Source organism: Rhinolophus ferrumequinum, chromosome 21, assembly GCF_004115265.2.
Source record: "Rhinolophus ferrumequinum isolate MPI-CBG mRhiFer1 chromosome 21, mRhiFer1_v1.p, whole genome shotgun sequence".
Taxonomy (NCBI): Eukaryota; Metazoa; Chordata; class Mammalia; order Chiroptera; family Rhinolophidae; genus Rhinolophus; species Rhinolophus ferrumequinum.
In genome coordinates, this window is record NC_046304.1 from 54,766,686 (window position 1) to 54,786,480 (window position 19,795).

Sequence of the window (19,795 nt, forward strand, 5' to 3'; positions counted from 1 at the left end):
CAGCCTGGCTGGACCGCAGTGTGGGCCCTGCGTCCCCTTGCTGCAGCCTTGGTCTTTAATGAGGGCACAGGTGTCCTCTTGGCTTTTACCTAATGGACATCATTAATTCCCCCGCCCCCCAGCCGGGAACACAAGTGTGGGGAGAAGGGCCTCTAGACATTGCCTTCCTGGCTACGTCACAGGCCCGGCCACCCTAGCCCCTGGCACAGAGAGGGGAGGAAGGTGGCCCCCACCCTGGAGGAGCAGGGCCTGGCCTGGGGTTTCCCGCCCGCCCTCACCATCTGAGGCACTTCAAAGTGGCTGTGGGGCACGGGTTCTGGCACTTGTCGCCAGCCTCTCCCTTCAGGTCTAATTACTTCCACATGCTCCCAGTGCTTTGAAGCCCGGAGACTCCCTGAGGGGCGGGGGAGAGGAAAGTGGGGGGGCCCAGCGGGGCCAAGTTAGGGACGGGGGGGGGGCTTGCCCCTAACCCATGCCCTCAGTCCTCAGGGATGGGGGCTGAGGTTGCCCCGCATGCCCTCCCCTGGATCCCCAAGGCAGGTGGGGTGGCTCTGCGTGGGGCAGCTGTTGTCCCACCTGGACGGCCCTCCCCAGTGTCCCATCTCGGCCCAGGGTCCTCTGGGTGTTTCCCGTCCTGGGCACTGTCAAAACGAGAGGGAGATGGGTGCTGCAGGGTGGGGAGGCGGAGGCTGGGAGCCGGGCCCTGGGGACCCCTGAGCACCTGAGGGCAGGCAGGCCTCCCAGACCTGGCCTTGGCTTCTAGCATGTCCCCACCCCAGTCTCCCAGGTGGGCGTGGCCTGAGGCTGACCTGCCATCCCTGGCATTGCCCAGGGCCTGGCAACTGGTCTCCAGGTCTCTGCCACCCAAACATCCCACCAGCAGACCCTGCCCACACCCTCATTCCCGTCTGCCTGCCAGCCAGGGGAACCCCACAGTCAGGCAACCCGTGGCAGCACCACCTTCTCCAGACCAGTGGCCACGTGTGCAAGGGCTCCGATTTCACAGCCCGTCTCACGGCCCAAAGCAGGGCTTACACATGCTGTTTATTATTCTGTCCTTAGCATTGCTTTCGTCCTACCAAGATGGATGGGGGCGAGGCGGCTTTGAAGCAACTTGACTTTGGGTGATTAATGGCAACACGGAGGCCGGGCCTGAGAGAAGCAGTTTTGGTTTATTGGTGGTGCTTTCTGAGGACAAATCTATAGCTCAGAGAAGCAGCTTCCAAGCGAGTATCACATGGCTAGGAGTTGACACACCAGCTTTGATGTCGGGGTGGCAGGGCTGCAGCTCTGCTGGTCTGTGGAAGACAGCCCCCACTTCTCCCTTGGCACGTGCTTCCCAGGGCTCCTACCCCAACACGGTGCTCACCATGGGCTGGCCCCCCCACAGTGACCTCTGCTACAGTCAGGCTGTCGTGGGCAGAGAGGAGGATGTGAGGGAAAGGGGTGCGTTTGCTGAGACTGGCTCAGTTTCAGGGCTGTAGGAGAGTCAGGGATCAGCAGCCTCTTCCCTGTCTGAAGCCAGAGGCCACAGGAGACACGTGGACATGGGGCTGGGCCATGATGCAGGCAGGCAGTCGGCTGGAGTGAGGGTGGAAACCCCTAGAAGTCCAGAAGCTGTGGGGGACAGGAGCACTCAGCCTCACAGGTGCCAGCCATGGCCAAGCCCTGCTCCTGGGAGGGTGGCACAGGGACAGACCCATGAAATCGCCCCTCCCCTGCCCACCTACCAGCTGAGGCAGCACCTTCTCCAGCTGTTCCACATCCACACGGGCCAGGTCCTCTGCCTGGGCCTGCCGGACACTGCGGATGGCCGCTTCTGCAGTGAAAAGAGAAGCAAGAGGTGCAGAAGGCTGGGGGGCTTGAACCCCAATGCCCCTGGGCCTCAGCCCCAGCTGCCTCCCTGCCCCTGCTGGCTGGCAGCTCAGGAGTCCAAGGTTGTGGCCCCTGAAACATGGAGCTTTCCAGGGACACAGAGCCTAAAGGGTAATGTGGGAAAATGCGTCACTTGGTTTCTCCACTGGAAAATGCAGACGGGACGAGCAGTCTGGGCAAGGTGGGGTCCTTCAGCTCACCCGAGACGAAGATCTTCAACAACTCTGCCATGAGCAGCAGTGCATCTCCGCCAACTGCAAGGTGGAGAGGCGCAGGTCACAGGGCTGCACCCTGCTGTCAACCTGCCCAGGGGCTGCAGGCTCCCCCACACCCCCACTTCTGACCTGGGTCCTCCTCGTCCCCGGTGGCCCACACAGAGCTGGCAGCCCCACCCCGAGCCCCGCTTCCAGCATCCCCATACTTACACACCTTTGGTTTTGTCATCTTTAAAATGCAGGTGCAGCAGTTTGCTCACAAGTTCCTGGGGGGACCAGCGGGATGTCAGTGGCTCACTGCCCCCCCCCAAATGCTGCAGACCCCTTAGGCTTTTCGTTCCGGGTGGGAAGGGGTTGTAATTTGTGGCCTGAAATGCCCTGTCCTCTGGGTGGGGGACTGGACGGTGGGAGAAACCTCCCTGTGGATGCCTCCAGGACCAGAAATTAGACACATGTGGCAGGCAGGTGGGAGCAGCCCAGGTGCCAGCCTGTCCCTCTCCTGGAATCCAGGAGAGAGTGGTGTTCCCTCCCCGGGGCCAAAGCACTCCCTGTGAGGGGCAGGAGGTGGCTGTTCCCATGCTGGGCCCCTCCACAGGTCTGTCCATGCCCAACACCATACAGCTTGCGCCAGACCTGGTTCAGGTGCCGGGTCAGTTCCATCTGCAGTCCCTCCCTGGAGAGGTGAAGGAAGGAGTCTTCCTATGAGATGAGTGCTCTGGGGACCACAGCACTGGGCAGAGACCTGGCTGTTTGGTCAGTGGGCGGTGGGCATGGAGAACAGAGCCCGGGGGGATCTGCAGGGCTTCCTGACAGACATGAATAGGACATGGGCAGGTCCAGGCCAAGACTCCACAAGGCAGGGGCTTGAGTCCCCAAAAGATGGGGCCACTCCACAAACATGGGGGCTGTGGGTGGAGATGGGTTCTGGGGACCAGGGACTCCGGAGCTCAACTTAGGACACGTGTGAGTGAAGGACATGCTTCAGATGCCCAAGCAAAGCAGCCCGGTGGGTGGCTGGAGCCGAGGGGCCTTCCAGAAGGTTGGAGCTGACGACGAAGATTTGGGAGGTGGCAGCATGTGGATGGACCATGAAAGGCTTCCCAGGGCAGGAGCCAGCAGAGCGCCTGGGGAGGCAGGAGGACAGCAGCAGCGGCGACCAGGAGCTCAGAAACAAAATGGACTGTTCTGCAGGGAAGGTGAGCTGGGGATTGGCCAGGCCTCCCCGTAGCCACGGGAGGTCACACGGCTTCGCCTGTGCAGCTGAGCAAAGCTCAGGAGCAGAGTGGAGTGGACACCGGTGTGGCCCAGGCTCAGAAGGATAAACTTACCACGTCACTAGGGGAAGACACAGGCCTGGCCGTCCCAGCAGTGGCTGCGTGAGCTTGGTGCCACCTGCTGGTCCTTCTTGCCACTTACCAGGAATGGCTCAGAAGGCTCTACTGCCCCACCTGCTCCCAGACTCCCAGGAAGCGCTAACTAAAGGGGTCAGTACCAACTGGGAGTGGCAATTTCCAAACAAACAAGTGACATGAACTCAGCAGGATGGGAACTGGGATGAGTTCAGCTTCTGTCCCACTGCACGTTGGCACCACTGCCCCTCCCTCCATCACCCTCATCCACAATGAGCACAGCTCTGGCCAGAGCCTGTGGCGCCAGGACTGCAGAGCTGTCCACGTCGGCCTGATGAAGGCCAAGCCCTGTGCTCCCCTCTCCAGCTGTTACAAGGTGTGTGTGTGTGTGGGGGGGAGGTGTCTCACAGCCACCATGGTGGATCACCCAGCCTCAATGACATCCCCTTTTAGGTGATTAACCCCTTCTGGGCCAGGGCTGAGCCACGATCCTGGGTGATAAAGAGGGGACTGAGGCAGCAGGTGAACCCGAAAGCAGTCCCCATGCCTCTGCAAGGCTGAAGTCCCCACTGGGGTCAGGAGGGACACAGGTGCTGAGAGCCTCCTTCCCTCCCCAGCTCACAAAGGTCCACAGGCCCTCCGCGCACACCTTCCTGATTCAAGGACTCAGTGCCACCTACCTTTAGGATAGAGCAACAAAGCCAGATTCATAAACTAGTCGCAGCCTCAGGCGTGGGAGCCAGTGGACATGCTACGCACCCAGTGCGGCACTCCCCACAGGCCTGCTTCGTTTCTCCCCGGGTAAGTGGGGATAGTACTACCTTCTCCTAGGGGTGGTAAGCGTTAAATGGGCTAATCTATGTCAGTGCACGTAACAGTGCATGACTGCGCCAGGGTGTTACTAAAAGGACTTGTAGCCCCCTCCCCCCCCACGCCAGACCGAACCTAGATAAACGTGCTGCCCCGAAACGCAGCTTCAGCTGGGCTTTAACTTGGCTCAGGTGAGACACACAGCACAGGGCTCGAGTGACGGGGCAGACCAAAGGAAGCTTTAGGCTATGCGGGTATGTGGCAGTGTCAGCGCGCTGGGCGGAACGGTGCCCTACGCCAAGCGGTTTAGGGAAAAGAAAAGCCCCGCCGGATCCGCGGCAGCGGGGCGTGGCCGGCAGGCTCAGGCTCCTCTCTGAGGTCCCCTGCATTTCCGCCGTCGCGGCGCCCACCTCTGCCCGCCCAGTTTCTGCAGACCCGCTCCCTCTTGCCCCAGACCACTCGACCTTCTGCCACCGGGCCGCGGGACTCCACCCCGGAGGGCGAAGGACGCGCGGGGTGGGGTCGTGGCTGGATTCTGGGAATGGGCTCGCCCTAGAAGGCACTCGCACGCAGCGCCGGGGCTGGCCCAAGGCCTACACGTGTGTCACGCGTGGGGTCCCGCCGCAGTGTCCCCACCACCATCATCCGCCCCCGCATCGTCCCCTTTCTCACTTTCCGGAAGCCAGAGCTGGTTGCCTCCATGACCCGCGCCGCGTCGCGCGCCCTCCGCAGCCCCGGTCCCCCGCCAATGAGCCCTGAGCGCGCCTTTCCAGCCCCGCCCCCGATCCTCCAGCCAATCACCCCGGAGCGCGCCCTCCGAAGCCCCACCCCTATTCCCCCCATCCAATGGGCCGTGAGAGCGCTGCCTTGGCTCCACCGGCTGGAGGCCCGCAACGCGTGCCCGTTCCTCGCCCTCATTAGCCCGCGGCGAGCGCCCCTCCTCCGCAAAGTCTCCTGGGAGTTGTAGTTTCTGCCAGCCTTTCCCGGCGTTCCCTGCTCTTCCTGGTTACTGAGGCGCCGCGGCGGGCACCGCCGCCGGGAGCAGGGGCCGGTGGCGCGACTACTGGGGGCGCGAGGGTACGCGCGATGCCTGGACCGGCCCCGTCGCGGGAGGCCCTAGCCCCGAGGGATCTCCGTTCCCGCGTCGGCCCCATGCTCGGGCGGTCCTCTGGCCATCCTTGCACTCCTGGGGCCGCCCGCGTGTAGAAACAACTCAGTTTGTTCTTCGTTCCTCGGCTGCCGAGGTCGGACCTGGGGTCGTTGAGCCCCACATTGAGCTGCTCGGAGTCCCTGTCTGCCCCCAGGGGAGAAGCCCTGCCCTACTGCCAGCAGGAGAGCAGTCCCGCAGCGGGGCCAGCAGTCCCCTTCCCCCAGCTTCGGCTTCCCGCGTCGCTGGCTGCTGCCACACGGTGAGGTCTGGCTCTAGGAGCGTGCTGAGGCAGCCCTGCTGGCACCCCAGGGACATGGAGGAAATCCGGCGCTCCTACAGCCGGCTGTGCAAGGAGAGTGGGGCCGAGCCCCAGGAGACTGTCCTTCAGCGCCTGCACGAGGTGCCGCGGGGCCGGCTGGACCTGGCCACGCAGAGCCTGACAGCTGACACCTGCGGGGCCCTGGGCAAGCTGCTGCAGAAGGAGGCTTTTGTGACTGAGCTCGTCCTGAGCGACTGCATGCTGAGCGAAGAAGGTGGGCACCATGGGCGGCTGGGGCCGGGCAGCCCTGGCAACCTCATAGCCGGCTTGGGTTCAAGCCCTTTGCCTCAGGGCAGCCTTCCCTGGCTTTGTCTGCCCCCTGCTCCACTGCTGCACCATTGCATCTACCTCTTTGGGCGGACTCCCCCCTCCCCCTTGTGCTCTATAGTTAAGGCAAGCAGCAGGGTCCCTTGAAACCTGGGAGCAGAGAGCAGTTTCTCTTTGTAAAAGAGAAGCCTTAGCATCCCGCCTTAGGAGAGTCACAGTGTGCTCTGGCCACCAGGGACAGAGAGTGACTGCTCTGCCCCTCACAGGGGCCATACTGCTGCTCCAGGGGCTGTGCGCCAACACTGTCCTTCAGTTTCTGGATCTAAAGGTGAGGTGACTGCCTTTGGACATGCCACCTGAGGGGAGGGAGGCCATGGGGTGTGGGCAGTGGCCAGAGACACCGTTTGTAAGTACTGTTGGCACACAGGGTTCCGTGCCGTTTCCTGGTGGTCTCGTGAATGTGTGGGGGTTTGGAGGGTGGGAATATGAGTTCCAGAGTGTCCCCGTAAGCACACTGACCGAGCCCACAGCAGGAGTGCAGTCAGGGAAGGAAGCGTCTGAAAGGAGCCAGACCTTCTGGCCAGAGTTTATGCTTGGCCTCAACCCCGCCTGCAGGGCCTGTCGGAGTACACGCGCCCGAGCCTGGCCAGGACAATGTGCCTGCTCTGTCTCTTCCTGTCCTAGGGCAATAACCTCAGGGCTGCAGGGGCCGAGGCTCTAGGAAGACTCCTCCGACAGAACAAGTCCATTCAGAGGTAAGGTGGCGTTGGCCCCACCCGCCCCCAAACCCCTCTTTCTCTGCAGGTTCAGGCTTGGCCCCAGAGGACAGGGTTCTGCAACCCAAGAGTTCATTCCTTCACTCCTTCCGGCCAGTTGTCTGTTTCCCATCTGTCCATCTGCAGGGAGTGGACGGGTACAAGATACTCACGGGACTCAAGGCTTCCTGCCGGAGACCCCAGGCCTGCGTCCCTCCTCAAGCCCCCTGGACCCTGTGGGAGCAGGGCACTCCTGGGGCCACGCAGCTCATGTCCACCCTTCCCACAGCCTCACCCTGGAGTGGAACAACTTGGGCACGTGGGAAGATGCCTTCGCCACCTTCTGCGGCGCCCTGGCGGCCAACAGCACCCTGCGGCAGCTGGACCTACGCAACAACCAGATTAGTCACAAGGGTGCAGAGGAACTGGCCCTGGCCCTGAAGAGCAACACCAGCCTCCAGCAGCTGGGTGAGGCCCGGCAGACCACTGTCTGGCTTCCCAAAGCAAGGGGTGGCGAAGCGGGTGGGGAGAACCAGGCTGGCTCCTGCTCTTTGGGCGATTCCCCCAGGGAAGCTTTTGGGCTGGGCCCGCACCCCAGGTGCCTTCCGTCTGGTGATAACAGGTATCTCTTCCAGACTTGCGCTGGAATAACATCGGCCTCCTGGGTGGCCGTGCCCTGGTGAGCTCTCTGCCGAGCAACAGAACCCTGTGGAGGCTGGAGCTGGCTGGGAACAACGTCCCCAGTGATGTCCTCAGAGCCGTGGGTAGGGGCATGCATAAAGCCGGAGGCCCAGGCTCCAGGGGGCATGCAGACGCATCCTGAAGGCAGCCTAAATTAGAAACAGAGGAAGAGGGAGGGTGAGAGCTCGCAGAAGGAGAGGTGGCAGCGGGCTGGCACGGCACTCACTGTCTGTTCTTAAATCCACCAAGGTGGGGTGGGGCAGGGTCACCCATTTCACAGATGAGGAAGCTGAGGCAATGTGGCTTGGGGCCTTGCCCTGATGGCTGTGCTGCTGCCTCAAGTGGCATCTGCCCTCATCACACTTGAGTTTGTGGCTGTGCCCAAGAGCCATGTGGGAATGGGGCCACCAGGTCCAGGCCACAGCCTGCACGGTCCCCTCCTGTCCATGACCTGGACACCTCAACCCCAGTCCCAGCAAAACACTCTGCCACTCCCTGTGGTTCCTCATCCTGCCCACAGCACCAGCGACCCAAGGGCCCAAGCTTTGGCTGGAATTCTGCGCAGGTCACCACCTCCCTTTGGGTCTACCCGACCTGTGTCATCTCCAGCTTCTCCATTCTTGGCCTACCTCTGGGTCACCCCCGCTGTTGTAATAGTGTGACTCCACAGCAGCCTCTGGCTGGTCCCTCTCCAAATGCTGCCTGTTAAAAGTCATACAGCCACCTTTGACCTTTGGGAGGGAGCCCAAGTGCTCCTCTCCATGTGCATGCCCCCTGCACCTGGTGCCTCCCAGGTTCCTGGCCCCACTGTCGCCCCCACCCCACCGCCACTGAAGGCTTTCATCCCTAGTGCACTAGGGGTCTACCAGATTTGTGGGTGACACTACCTCGAATAGTCGTGATTCCCAGATGGCTGGCTCCTGGGCACGGGGCAGGGCCGGCTCTTGGCCACCCCCAAGGCTGAGCAGCCCCTGGTGGGTAACTCAGCTCCTTCTGACAGAGCAAGCCATGGACCACAACCAGGACCGGGAGGCTACCTTCCGGGAGAACCAGGCCCGCGCCCGTGTGCTCAGCAAGGAAGTGAGGCACCTTCAGGAAGAGAAGTCCAAGCAGGTGAGAACGGAGCCGCCTTTGACCACAGAGCCTCACCCTGGCCCCCACCCTGCCTGCGTGAATGAATGGCCCCCCAAGGCCTCTATGCCTTGCCACCTTTCCTTTCTCTGGGCCCTGGACTCTCTCCAAGCGGCTGACACCCAGGCCCAGGCGGTGGTCTCTTGGTCTGACCCCTTCCAGCCAGGCAGGTGGACAGGCTCCTTTGGGGGCATCTGGGCCTCCATGTGCAAGAGCCATCCTCCTTTGCTGTCCTGCTGCCTTGGTGGGCATCTACTCTCCTTCCCACCTGACGGGAGCAGGCAGACTCTGGGCCCTGACAGATCTCTGGCTGTGTCTGTCCCCAGTTTCTGGACTTGATGGAGACGATTGATAAGCAGCGAGAGGAGTTGGCAAGAAGCACCAGGTAAGCTTGGCCCAGGACCGTGGGAGGCAGGGCTGGGGTTTGGTTGGAGTACCCAGGGTTCACGTCCTGGCTCCGGCCTTGGGGGGATCTAACCTGAGCCTTGTCACTTGCCTATGGATGAGGTCATAGCATGTGCTTTCTGAGGAAGTTGGCTGGAGGTTTCAGGGAGCACAGAGCACTTCCTCAGCCCAGTACCTGGAGTGTGGGATAAGTGGGAGGAAGGGCAGCTGCCAGCAGGGCCGAGGGCCTGGAGGGCTCTGGGGTTTGAGTTTGTCTGACCCTGCTCTCTGCCCACAGGACATCGGCAGCACGCATGGGGCAGCTTCAAGAAGCCCTGAATGAGAGGCAGTCCATCGTCAATGCCCTCAAGGCCAAGTGAGTGGAGCAGGGGCAAGAGGGGGGCAACAGGGTAGTTTCACAACACTTTAGAGACAATGCCCACGTGACAAGGACCCGAGTCCCCATGTACAAGGTAAAGGTGGGAAGTGGCTGCACGAGAACCCCGGAGGGCTTCTTGGAGGAGGTAAACACTAGCTGGGGTGAATAGTGGCCTGGCAAGAGTGAACAGGAGGCCTTTGCAAGGCTGTGGCGGGTTTCACAGAGGGGCTGTGGTGGGGCTGGCCCTTCCTTCCTTGCAGGCTGCAGATGGCTGAGGCTGCCCTGGCTTTGTCAGAGCAGAAGGCCCAGGACCTGGGGGAGCTCCTGGCCACCGCAGAGCAGGAGCACCGGAGCCTAGTACAGAGGCAGGCCAAGGAGCACAGGCTGGAGCAGCAGGTGGGCAGGCAGTGGGGCGGGCGCCGAGCAAGCAGGCGGTGCGTGGTGGCCGGTGACCGGTGGTGCCCTTCCCCTTCTCACCTTTAGGAAGCTGCGGAGCGGGAATCTACTCTGCTCAGAGACTTGTCTGCCGCCAATGAAAAGAACCTGGTTCTGCGAAACCAGGTGTGGAGGCGTGGGGCCAGGCCCCCGGGAGCCCGGGGTGGGCATGGGCTGGGCCAAACCTTTCCTCCCACGGTGCGGGCTTCCAGGTAGATGAGCTGGAGCGGAAGGTGAAGTCACAGCAGGAGCAGCTGTTCCTGACCAGGCAGGAGCTGACCAACACGTCGGCCGAGCTCAAGATGCGGGCCATCCAGGCTGAGGGTGTGCACTGAGAGCCCTGGGGTTGGGAGCCCATGGTCTGGGGTGGGTGGGGGCATGGGGGCACGGGAATGCGGCCCCCCGAGGAGCCCCTCCACGCTTTCCCCCGGGCTTCCAGAGCGCCTGGAACTGGAGAAGAAGAGGTCTCGGCAGAGCCTGGAGGACTCGGAGCATCTGCGCTTCAAGGAGGTGCCTTCTTAGTGGTGTCATGTGGCTTCTTTCTCCCTCCACTGCCTGCCTGGGGCCTGCAGATGTCTCAGTGTGGCCTAGTGTCCCCAAAGTACACCCCTGGCCGGGCTCCGCTCACCAGCCTTGGGGTGCGGGGTGGCGGTTCTCCACCAGCCCCAGCAGATGCCAGACCCAGAATCTGACCAGACTCTAAAAGGGACCCCAGCTGCTCTGGGGCCACAGCACAGGTGGCTGTGTGCTCCATGCCATCTGGGGCGTGGTGCTGGCATGTGCCTCCATCTCCACTTCCTATGAAGCCACTCAGGGCCACCCCTTGAAAGGAACAGGGTCCCCAAGATTGGCCTGCCTCCCAGGGTGGGGAGCCCACCAGAGAGGCTGGGGAGCCGGCCTGTAGCCCCGCACCCGCTGTGCACCTGGCCAGGTGGAGCACATGACTCGCCATCTGGAGGAGACCGAGAGGGCCATGCAGGAGAGGGTGCAGAGGCTGGAGGCTGCGCGGCTGTCCCTAGAGGAGGTGAGCACGTGCTGCGCTGGACACCCCTTCTGTTTCTCCGCCTCATCAAGCCCCCTTGGGGACCCACCCACCAATGTCCCCGTGAGGCCAGGGGGACTTGGTAAGGTGTCATGAGGACTCCCTTGGCCGTGGACACCTCGCCTAGAGCAAAGCCCTCGGGGCTGGTGGGGGGCCAGAGGCGCAGGCTCAGTGGTTGCTGTCTGCGGTGCAGGAGCTGAGCCGAGTGAAGGCCGTGGCGCTCAGCGAGCGTGGCCAGGCCGAGGAGGAGCTCATCAAGGCCAAGAACCAAGTCCGACTGGAGGAGGTGAGCCCAGCCCACTGCCCACAGTGCCCACCAGAGTGGGGCCTGAGGGGCTGGTGTGAGCTGCCCCGCTGGCTCTGTAGGGGGAGATGGGGGTCGGGGAGACTGGGGGACAGGAGCTCCAGGGGTGCAGGGGGTAGGGAAGAGTCACAGCAGGACACTTGTCCCGTAGGTACTACTCCCCACAAAGCCACTGTCATCCGTCCCTGAGCTGGGGGAAGGGGGCTGGCCATGTGCACCAGAGGGCAGGGTGGAGTTCTCCTGGGAGCGGGGGAGGGGAGCCAGGAAGGGATGCCTGTGCCAGGCTCACGCTAGGTGAGCCCGGTCCGGTTAATGAACAGTGGCTTGAGTGAAGCTGCGGTTTGCCGGTTGCAAATGAAAGCTCCCCTGGGTCCGAGGAGGTCACCCCTCCCCGACAGCCACTGCACACCTGAGCTCTGGGCCACCTTGCGGCCCCTGCTGCTCACCAGCCCCTCTCTGCACCCACAGCAGCAGCGCCTGGGTCACCTGGAGGAGAAGCTGCGGCTGCTGGCACAGGCACGGGACGAGGCACAGGGCACCTGCCTGCAGCAGAGGCAGACCGTGGCTGAGGCCCAGGCGCGGGCCAGCCAGCTGGGCCTGCAGGTGGAGGGCCTGACGCGGCGGCTGGAGGAGCTGCAGCAGGTAGCTGGGACTTTGCGGGCCCCTGGGGTGCCCATGGCGCCCAGCTGATACCTCACTGACCATGCCTGGCAGGAGCTGAGGAACAAGGACCAAGAAAAGGTGGCTGAGGTGACCAGGGTGCGGGTGGAGCTTCAGGAGCAGAATGGCCGCTTGCAGGCTGAGCTGACAGCCCAGGAAGCATTGAGAGAGAAGGTGGCAGCCTTGGAGCGCCAGCTAAAAGGTGAGCTGAGCCCCGAGCCTCTCCATGCCACCTCTGCAGCACCTTGGTGGGTTATCCGACAGGCTGCTGGGCTGCAGCTGAGCCTGGGTCTCAACTCCCAGAGGCGCTGGCATGGGGAGCTGAGTGTGTCTGCATCCAGCGAATGCCGTGCAAGCCCCGCCTGGCTTCTCGGTGGTCACCTTCAGTGGCCAGTGCCCAGTGCCTAGACAGCACCCAGTGGTTCTTCTCTCTGCTCTTTCTCCCCTGCAGTGATCGCGAGTGACCACCGGGAGGCGCTGCTGGACAGGGAGAGCGAGAATGCCTCTCTCCGGGAGAAGCTGAGGCTCAAGGAGGCAGAGATGGCCAGGATTCGGGACGAGGAAGCCCAGAGGGCCAGCTTCCTGCAAAATGCTGTCCTGGCTTACGTGCAGGGGTCCCCACTGAGGGCTTTGAGCCCTCAAAAGTGAGGGGAGGCAGGCAGTCTTCAGGAGTGGCAGGAAGGTGGCTCTTGGGGACAGGCCGTTGAGGGTGTGCTTGGAAATCAGTGCCAAGATGGATTAGCGCGTGGTTCTGCTGCAGCTCACCACCTGGGTGCCTGACCGGGTGGGTGCGGAGCCTGGCTGACCAAGAAGGCTGGAGTGGCCAGTGCATCAGACACCAATGTACTTGAGAAAATGAGCCCCTGATGGATGGAAATCTGGGGGAGTGGTGTCTTGAGTTATCCCACCCCCCGCCCCGTGTTTTACAACCAACTTTTACAATGTAACCGCGAAGGCAGCAGGCACTGACCGCTCACTGGGGGTGTTCTGAAATACAGAACTTTTGCACTTTGTGATACATTTTGAGCCCTGTGCCTTTCTTCTACTACCTCAGCCGGTGCTCCCAACCACTGCAGGGTCTCAGGAGACTCTGCTGGGCCCTGCAGGAAAGACCTCCCCTCTCCACCCCCACCCCCCACCCCCCCACCCCCGTGTGGCTGGGTCACCCCTACTAATGGACTGCTGCCAGGGAGGGAGAATAGAGATGCAGCATACAGGAGGGGCGGGGGACAGTGGGCCCGGGCTGCCCACCTTGGGAGGACTCCAGTGACTGCAAACACCTGAGTTGTCACCAGCTGTCCCCTGGCCAGAGAGTGGGCCGCCCCTACCCCCTGGTTTTCCTAGAAGGAACCACGTGCACACAGACCACCCAACGCATGTGTAGGTGCGTGGGAATCGCCGGCACTGCCCCTTGGCTGGGGTCACAGGGGCCTCAGGGAGCCCCCGTGCACCAAGCCCTGCATCTCACCAGAGACTGCCCGCCCCTCCCCGCCGCCGTCGCCAGGACTGGGGGACAAACGGGGGGTGTACACCGGGTCCTGCCTCCTTCAGATTTCTCCGGAAAGCCCGCGCCCCTCGCCGGCCGCGCTCGGCTGTCTCCGCTCCTGGCGCTCGGCGGTGCTCGGCTGTCTCCGGCCGCTCGGCTTGGTGCTCGGCTCAGGTCCGCGGCCGCTGCGGCGCGGGCATTTCTCCGCAGCTCGGCTCGCGGCCGCGCCCGCCCGGCCCGCGCCCATGCAGGCCATCAAATGCGTGGTGGTCGGCGACGGGTGAGTGCGCGGCGCGGAGCTGCGGGCCGGGGCGGAGGCGGCCGGGAGGACCCTGGCTGGGCTGGGCGCGCGGTTCCGGGGCGCGGCCAGCCAGACGGGCGGCGCGCGTGGCGCAGGAGGGCGCGGTGGGGCGGGGTCCGGGCCGGCCGGCCGGCCGCCGGGCCAGGCCTCCAGCCCAGGCGCACCTGATGCTGCCCGGCACCCCCGCCTGGCCGGCGCCTGGCCGCCCAGTGGGTGGGGCCAACCCTCTTACCTGGGCAGAACCCTCAGCTGGTCCCTCCCTCGCTCCCCTGCCATCCTCCCGGTGGCACGGTGGCGGGAACTCCGCCTGGGGCTCTGAGGCGGCTTGCCCCACCCAGCCCGTGCCCACCACTCCGCTGCCCGGAGGCGCGCCCGCCCTGGTCGTCCTCCCCCAGCCCTAGGTTGCTGCGGAACTGCTGCGCTGGGACCCCTGTCCCCGCCCCAGGAACCCTAAGTTGGCCTGTGGCTCCATGGGAGGGGGCTCTCCTCGCTGGGCAGAGGGACTGAGGCGGCCTGGGAGCAACGTGGGCTTGCCCTCCGTCCACAGCGCCGTGGGGAAGACCTGCCTGCTGATCAGCTACACGACCAACGCCTTCCCGGGAGAGTACATCCCCACCGTGTGAGCGGGGCTGGTGGGCGGGCACTGCGCACGGGCTCCCCTGGGCTTCGTTCGAGGTCAGGCCCAGCCGGCCCTGCTCTGGGCTTCCGGGTGGGGCCCAGGTGCTGACAGCTTCAATTCTGTGCAGGCCTGAGAACCCGAGGCTTAGGCTGACCCTTCCTGCTCTGCCTCTGCAGTTTTGACAACTACTCTGCGAATGTGATGGTGGACGGGAAGCCAGTGAACCTGGGGCTGTGGGACACCGCCGGGCAGGAGGACTACGACCGGCTGCGGCCACTCTCCTATCCCCAAACTGTAGGTGATGACAGGGCCAGCCCCAGGAGGCGGGTGGCGCGGGTGGGGTTCCTGAGGTCCTGATGCAGGGGTGACAGGGCCCTTTGGAGCCTCCTTGAGCACTCCCACCTGGGCCCCTCTCTCCCTCCCAAGGACGTCTTCCTGATCTGCTTCTCCTTGGTGAGCCCAGCCTCCTTTGAGAATGTGCGAGCCAAGGTAGGGCAGGGCTGGGGGGGGCGGGGCTGAACACCGCGGTGGGGTGCGGGGGGTGGGGGGGCGGTATTCCCAGAGGACTTGTCCTGACAGGACAGGGTCTCTGACCTGAAGACTACACAGGCAAATTGGACTTTGGCAGCACAGGCGGCTGTTCTGCTTGGCAGGGGGTCTGCAGACGGCCCGGAGGGGTGGTGGGGGGGCGGGGTTGGGTCAGGGGTGGTGAGCAAGGCTCTCAGAGAAGGGAAGCTTGACAGGCCTTGAAGCTTCCTGGCTGGTTATTTTTATCCCCCACCAAGTAAGCAGGAAGGGCTAAGTGTGCATCTGGGGGTGGAGGAGCCATGGCCTGCTCTTGGCCAGGCTGGGGAGAAGCCCGAGGGGTAGGTCAGAGCCTCCATCCCCACAGTGGTACCCAGAGGTGCGGCACCACTGCCCCCACACGCCCATCCTTCTGGTGGGCACCAAGCTGGACCTCCGTGATGACAAGGACACCGTCGAGCGGCTTCGGGACAAGAAGCTGGCACCCATCACATACCCCCAGGGCCTGGCCATGGCCCGCGAGATCGGTGAGTGGGCTCCACCAGGCCTGCCAGTGGCAGGGAAACGGAGGCAATGGAGGTGTGCTCTGGGGGGGGACACCAGGCTGCCCCTGGTGCCCCCACCTGCGGTGACCCCTCACTCACGCTCCACCCCCTCGCTGGCCCCTCCCTCGCTGTCCCCAGGCTCTGTCAAGTACCTGGAGTGCTCGGCCCTGACTCAGCGGGGCCTGAAGACAGTGTTTGACGAGGCCATCCGGGCTGTGCTCTGCCCGCCCCCTGTGAAAAAGCCAGGGAAGAAGTGCACAGTCTTCTAGAGCCCGTCTTCTGGGGGCAGCCCCGCCCACCCGTGTCTGCTGTTGTGTTGAGTGTCCAGTGTCCCTGAGTCGGCTGTGGGGAGTGATGGGGGTGGGGAGGGGCAAGAAGCATGGGGCTGGGCTGGGGCAATGGGGTCCTGGCCGCTCTGCCTCCCCTTTCTGGGGGCTGGGCTCCAGCCTTCCCTGACCCCCACAGGAGGCCAGGAGGGAGCAGGGTCTCCCTCAGGCTGCAGGGGTGGGTCCCGGGCAGCCCCAGGATGGGCTTCCCCAATGGGGGAGGGGGGTTCTGTCCTTGCGCCCCAGATGGGGCAGCCCTTTCTTATTTTATACAATAAACCTTCTCCATCAACACCTCCTGCCTGCTCGTCCCTGCCTGCCCCTAACTACCCCGCAGCCAAGGGTCCAGAGGGGGTGAGCTTGACCCCACACCCTGGACAATAAGGGAGAAAACAGCTTGCTGAGTTGTCTCAGTCCCCAAAAGAGGTGCCCAGATCGAAGTGAGAGAAAATGTATTTAACCTCTTCTGGACAAAGAAAGCCCCCAGTGCTGGCCTCTGGGATGGGCACACGCGATCGAGGTTGTCTCCACTGCAGGTGTGGTGGGGGGCAGTCCGCAGTTAAGCCCCTTGGAGCCATTTGGGCATCCTCCTCCAGTCCCTCCACCCGCCCAGGCTGGGGCCACTGAGCTGAGTATTCAGGTAGAAAAGTCAGGCAGGACCGGTGTAGACAAAAGTGTGACGGTCAGGACAAATGTGATGTGGGCAGGAGAGAATGGAAGGGCCGGCGGGCGTGGCTGAAGTCAGAAACAGTCAGGGGTCAGCCTGGGAAGGCCCAACAGCCATGGTCCAGGGACTCACCACAGAGGCCCTACAGAGGGCAGGCGGCCATACTCGGCTCCCCCTTGTGGTGTGCAGAGGGGGCTCACACTGGCTGGGTAGATCCAATTGCTCAATTTTCAGGAATTTTGCTAGCCAGTTGTTAACAGGCATCATTAATTACATAAACTTACAGTTAGTTGTATTAGAAACAAAATACATCACTTCCAAACTTTTGTACGTTACCATTAGTTATGCTTTCAGGGTTATTTATACCTGCTGTATCTGCTGAGGAAACCATAAAAGGGGGGAGGCTGCACATCCCTCCCAGCTGTGCTCTAAATGTCAAACTGGCGGGAGTATTTACACCATGGGAATTGGCTAATTCCACAACTGGGGCTTGATTAATTACGTAGACTTCAAGTGATGGAAAAGTGTGCCATGTTTGTTGTCCTTATACACTGTGAATACCCCAAAAAGCTGAGGAAATGTCCCCAGTATTTGAGAACTGGCATCTGATTCAGCAAAGACATTGCTCTGGTCACTGACAAATTAATGAAGTTGAAACATACCTCCCCCTTGTTTCACTTTTGTTCATTAACTTTAAGGACTCGACCCACATTCATGTGAGACTTGCACTCCCAGAGCTGTTCGTTAAAAACGCCACTGCTTCCAGCCCAGAGGCCTCTGGACAGGGTCAAAGACCATCCTCGGTCAAATGCACCACCCTCGGGAGCCGGTCTGGAAAGCCCCACCTCCCAGCCCCCGCCAGAAAGTTGGCCAGATGTGAAAAACCTCAGTGGGCGCCTCCCCACCTGGGACTCACTTCTACACCAGCCCTCAGCTCTGCATCTTTTGGCCACTTGCCGGCCACCTTGGAATCAGTGTGCAGACTGGGCAGAAGAATCGTGTTTATTGGAGGGATGAGGGTGTGGGGGGGTGGGGAGGACTCAGCATGGAGCAGGGCTGTGTGGGTGGAGGGGTGGAGGGGCTCAGTTGGCCAGGAAGCCCCCATCCACGGGCAGAGTGGAGCCCGTGATCATGCTGCTCCGGTCACTCAGCAGGAAGAGGATGGCGTCCACCACGTTGTCCACCTCTGCAGGCGGGGTGGGGCAGGGTGTGGGTGAAGAGGGCTGCCTTCCATCCTTTCCTCCCAGCCCTCACCCAGGCCGGGGGCTCCGGCTGACTCACCAGCAAACCTGCCCAGTGGGATGCGGTCCAGCATGCTCTTGGCCTTCTGGGGGTCGCTCCAGTTGGCCTGGCCCATGGCTGTCATCACCACTGTGGGGTTCACTGCATTCACCCGGATCTGTGCTGGGATAGGCAGGGGTCACCAAGGTGGTACATGGGCTGGGTGATGGGAGGCACCCCAGCAGGGCTCACCTTGTGTGGCCCGAGCTCCAGAGCCATCACTTTGGTCAGCATGTCCATGGCACCCTTGGCGGCACCTGCGAGGGGCAGCATGAGTGGGGTCTGAGCTGGCTGCAGGCGGGGGTGGGGGTGGGGCCAGGGCAGGTGGGCTCACAGTAGATGGTGTGGTTTCTTATTGCACGCTGGGAGGCCTGACTGGACACGTTCACGATGGACCCTGGGGCTCCCCGAGAGATCAAGTCCCGGGCCACAATCTGGAATCACAGAGGGAAGCGAGTGAGGCTAAACTGGTGTCACCCAGCAGTTCCCACGCCTGCTATGAAGGCAGCTCACCTGGGACACCTGGATGACAGCCCGCAGGTTCACGTCAAAGGAGCTGCAGGCAAATGGACAGACCCTGGTCAGGGATGGGCTCCTGCTGCAGGGGCAGCCCACATCCCAGGGTTCCTGCACACCCCCAGGCTCACATGTCAAATGCCTCCTTGGTGACCTCCAGGAAGGGCTGCAGCACTGCCACAGCGGCGTTGTTCACCAGCAGGTCCACCGGGCCCACGCCGCCCAGTGCCCGCTCCACTGCCTGCCAGTCACTCAGGTCCACGCACACGGGCTCCACCCCCGGGCACTGTGTGTACGTATTGGGTGGTGAGGGCACAGCTACCAGTCTCCATGCCCAAGAAAGGGCACAGCGGGCTGGGTGTGGGTGACCTTTCAGCCCACCAAGGGGAGGACTCAGGGGTCCCCGAGGGCCAGCCACCTTCCTGGGGCTCAGAATCCCAGCCTGAGGAAGGGGGAGGGGATTTAACGCGCCTCTAGGCCGTTAGGCAATACAGGGCTTCAGGACCAGGAGCCTGGCACCGCCTCCCGAAAGTCCATTTCCTCCCTGCGCCTGAGCGCCTCTGGCCCGGGCATGCAAGACAGCCATTTCTTCCTCCTTCCGAGCCCAGGGATGTCGCCGTTCTGTCGGCCACTCGGGGGCCCACGGAGTCCGCGCGCCCTCGAGGGTTTGCTGGGGGCCCTTGGTCAGCCCCAGCACCTGGTGCCGCGCGTCCCGACCCACCCCCGGCCCCGCCCGCTGCCGGCTGGGCTGGGACGAGTCGGCGCCTACCTCGCGGACCAGGCTGTCCAGGTCGGCCCGGGTCCGGCTCACGGCCACCACCTGCACCCCCGCCGCGTGCAGCGCCTGGACCATGCTGCGCCCGATGCCTGCGGCGAGAGCGGATCAGTGCGGGCGCCCCTCCCCAGCCGCCCCCAGCTATCCCCGGCCGCCGGCCCACCTTTGCCTGCCCCGGTGACGAGCGCCCGGCGGCCGGCGAGCCCCAGCTCCAAGGCGGTGTTGCCCGGCGTTGCCATTGCGGCCATCCAACCGCAAGCTGAGGCCTGGGGAACGCCGAGTCCCCAGGACGCGGGCCGAGTCTGCGCGGCGCGGGGCGGTACTGGGCGGGGCGGGGGTGCAGCGAAGCGAATCGCAGGGCGCCGGGCGGGGACATTTAAACAGCCGCCCCTGCGGAGCGATTGGCCAAAAGGAGTGGGCGCAGCTGAGACAGGGCAGTCAGGGTCCTGGGGCGGGGTTCTTCAAACTGCCAGGAGGGCAACCCATCCACCTGGGCGTGAAATTGGTTTAGCCGGTCCTCGCCAGCACTTTTTCCCTGCCAAGAGGATTACTATATTACAAAAAAAAAAAAAAGTATGGTAATTAATACCAAAAAGAACGTGTAACTGGAATACTCAATGCTAACATTTCCTGTTTTTTGTGTTTTTTTAAATATTTTATAGGGGGAAGGGGAACAGGACTTTATTGGGGAACAGTGTGTACTTTCAGGACTTTTTCCAAGTCCAGTTGTTATCCTTTCAATCTTAGTTGTGAAGCATGCAGCTCAGCTCCAGGTCCAGTTGCTGTTGTTAGTTGCAGGGGGTGCAGCCCACCATCCCTCGGTGGGAGTCCTACCGGAAACCTTGTGGTTGAGAGGACGCACTCCAACCAACTGAGCCATCTGGGAGCTCAGCTCAAGGTGCCGTGTTCAATCTTAGTTGCAGGGGGCACTACCCACCATCCCTTGCGGGACTCGAGGAATTGAACTGGCAACCTTGTGGTAGAGAGCCCACTGGCCC

General features: G+C 62.8%; 4 protein-coding genes across 8 annotated transcripts; 2 read left to right on the plus strand and 2 right to left on the minus strand.

Annotated features, from left to right (window-relative positions):
- Positions 1-1,152: 1,152 nt before the first annotated feature.
- Positions 1,153-5,182, minus strand: CENPX (centromere protein X). Of its 2 annotated transcripts, none has more exons than XM_033090854.1 (5): positions 4,922-5,182; positions 2,305-2,356; positions 2,076-2,129; positions 1,746-1,819; positions 1,153-1,617 (listed from the first exon to the last, which is right to left on the minus strand). In XM_033090854.1, the coding sequence occupies exons 1-5, from the start codon at positions 5,165-5,167 to the stop codon at positions 1,603-1,605; spliced, it is 441 nt and encodes a 146-aa protein (XP_032946745.1). In that variant the 5' UTR covers positions 5,168-5,182; the 3' UTR covers positions 1,153-1,602. The 2 variants fall into 2 exon arrangements, with proteins under 2 accessions (XP_032946745.1, XP_032946744.1); XM_033090853.1 differs by having other exon boundaries at positions 1,731-1,819.
- Positions 5,183-5,222: 40 nt separating this feature from the next.
- Positions 5,223-12,774, plus strand: LRRC45 (leucine rich repeat containing 45). Of its 2 annotated transcripts, none has more exons than XM_033090852.1 (17): positions 5,223-5,932; positions 6,252-6,313; positions 6,670-6,740; positions 7,030-7,208; positions 7,376-7,504; positions 8,422-8,534; positions 8,879-8,937; positions 9,235-9,312; positions 9,576-9,711; positions 9,799-9,876; positions 9,963-10,074; positions 10,190-10,260; positions 10,682-10,774; positions 10,986-11,078; positions 11,568-11,738; positions 11,811-11,958; positions 12,208-12,774. In XM_033090852.1, the coding sequence occupies exons 1-17, from the start codon at positions 5,713-5,715 to the stop codon at positions 12,402-12,404; spliced, it is 2,010 nt and encodes a 669-aa protein (XP_032946743.1). In that variant the 5' UTR covers positions 5,223-5,712; the 3' UTR covers positions 12,405-12,774. The 2 variants fall into 2 exon arrangements, with proteins under 2 accessions (XP_032946743.1, XP_032946742.1); XM_033090851.1 differs by having other exon boundaries at positions 5,225-5,932; positions 11,565-11,738.
- A 304-nt stretch (positions 12,775-13,078) lies between these two features.
- Positions 13,079-15,846, plus strand: RAC3 (Rac family small GTPase 3). Of its 3 annotated transcripts, none has more exons than XM_033089102.1 (6): positions 13,079-13,522; positions 14,091-14,162; positions 14,339-14,456; positions 14,589-14,651; positions 15,055-15,218; positions 15,371-15,846. In XM_033089102.1, exons 1-6 carry the CDS (start codon positions 13,488-13,490, stop codon positions 15,429-15,431), a joined length of 513 nt encoding a protein of 170 aa, XP_032944993.1. In that variant the 5' UTR covers positions 13,079-13,487; the 3' UTR covers positions 15,432-15,846. The 3 variants fall into 3 exon arrangements, with proteins under 3 accessions (XP_032944993.1, XP_032944992.1, XP_032944991.1); XM_033089101.1 differs by having other exon boundaries at positions 13,095-13,522; positions 15,055-15,214; XM_033089100.1 differs by lacking the exon at positions 13,079-13,522 and having other exon boundaries at positions 13,674-14,162; positions 15,055-15,214.
- Positions 15,847-17,274: 1,428 nt separating this feature from the next.
- DCXR (dicarbonyl and L-xylulose reductase) lies at positions 17,275-19,127 on the minus strand. Its single transcript, XM_033090596.1, has 8 exons — positions 18,961-19,127; positions 18,792-18,889; positions 18,154-18,308; positions 18,020-18,062; positions 17,841-17,940; positions 17,699-17,763; positions 17,507-17,624; positions 17,275-17,411 (listed from the first exon to the last, which is right to left on the minus strand). Exons 1-8 carry the CDS (start codon positions 19,043-19,045, stop codon positions 17,308-17,310), a joined length of 768 nt encoding a protein of 255 aa, XP_032946487.1. The 5' UTR covers positions 19,046-19,127; the 3' UTR covers positions 17,275-17,307.
- Positions 19,128-19,795: the final 668 nt, after the last annotated feature.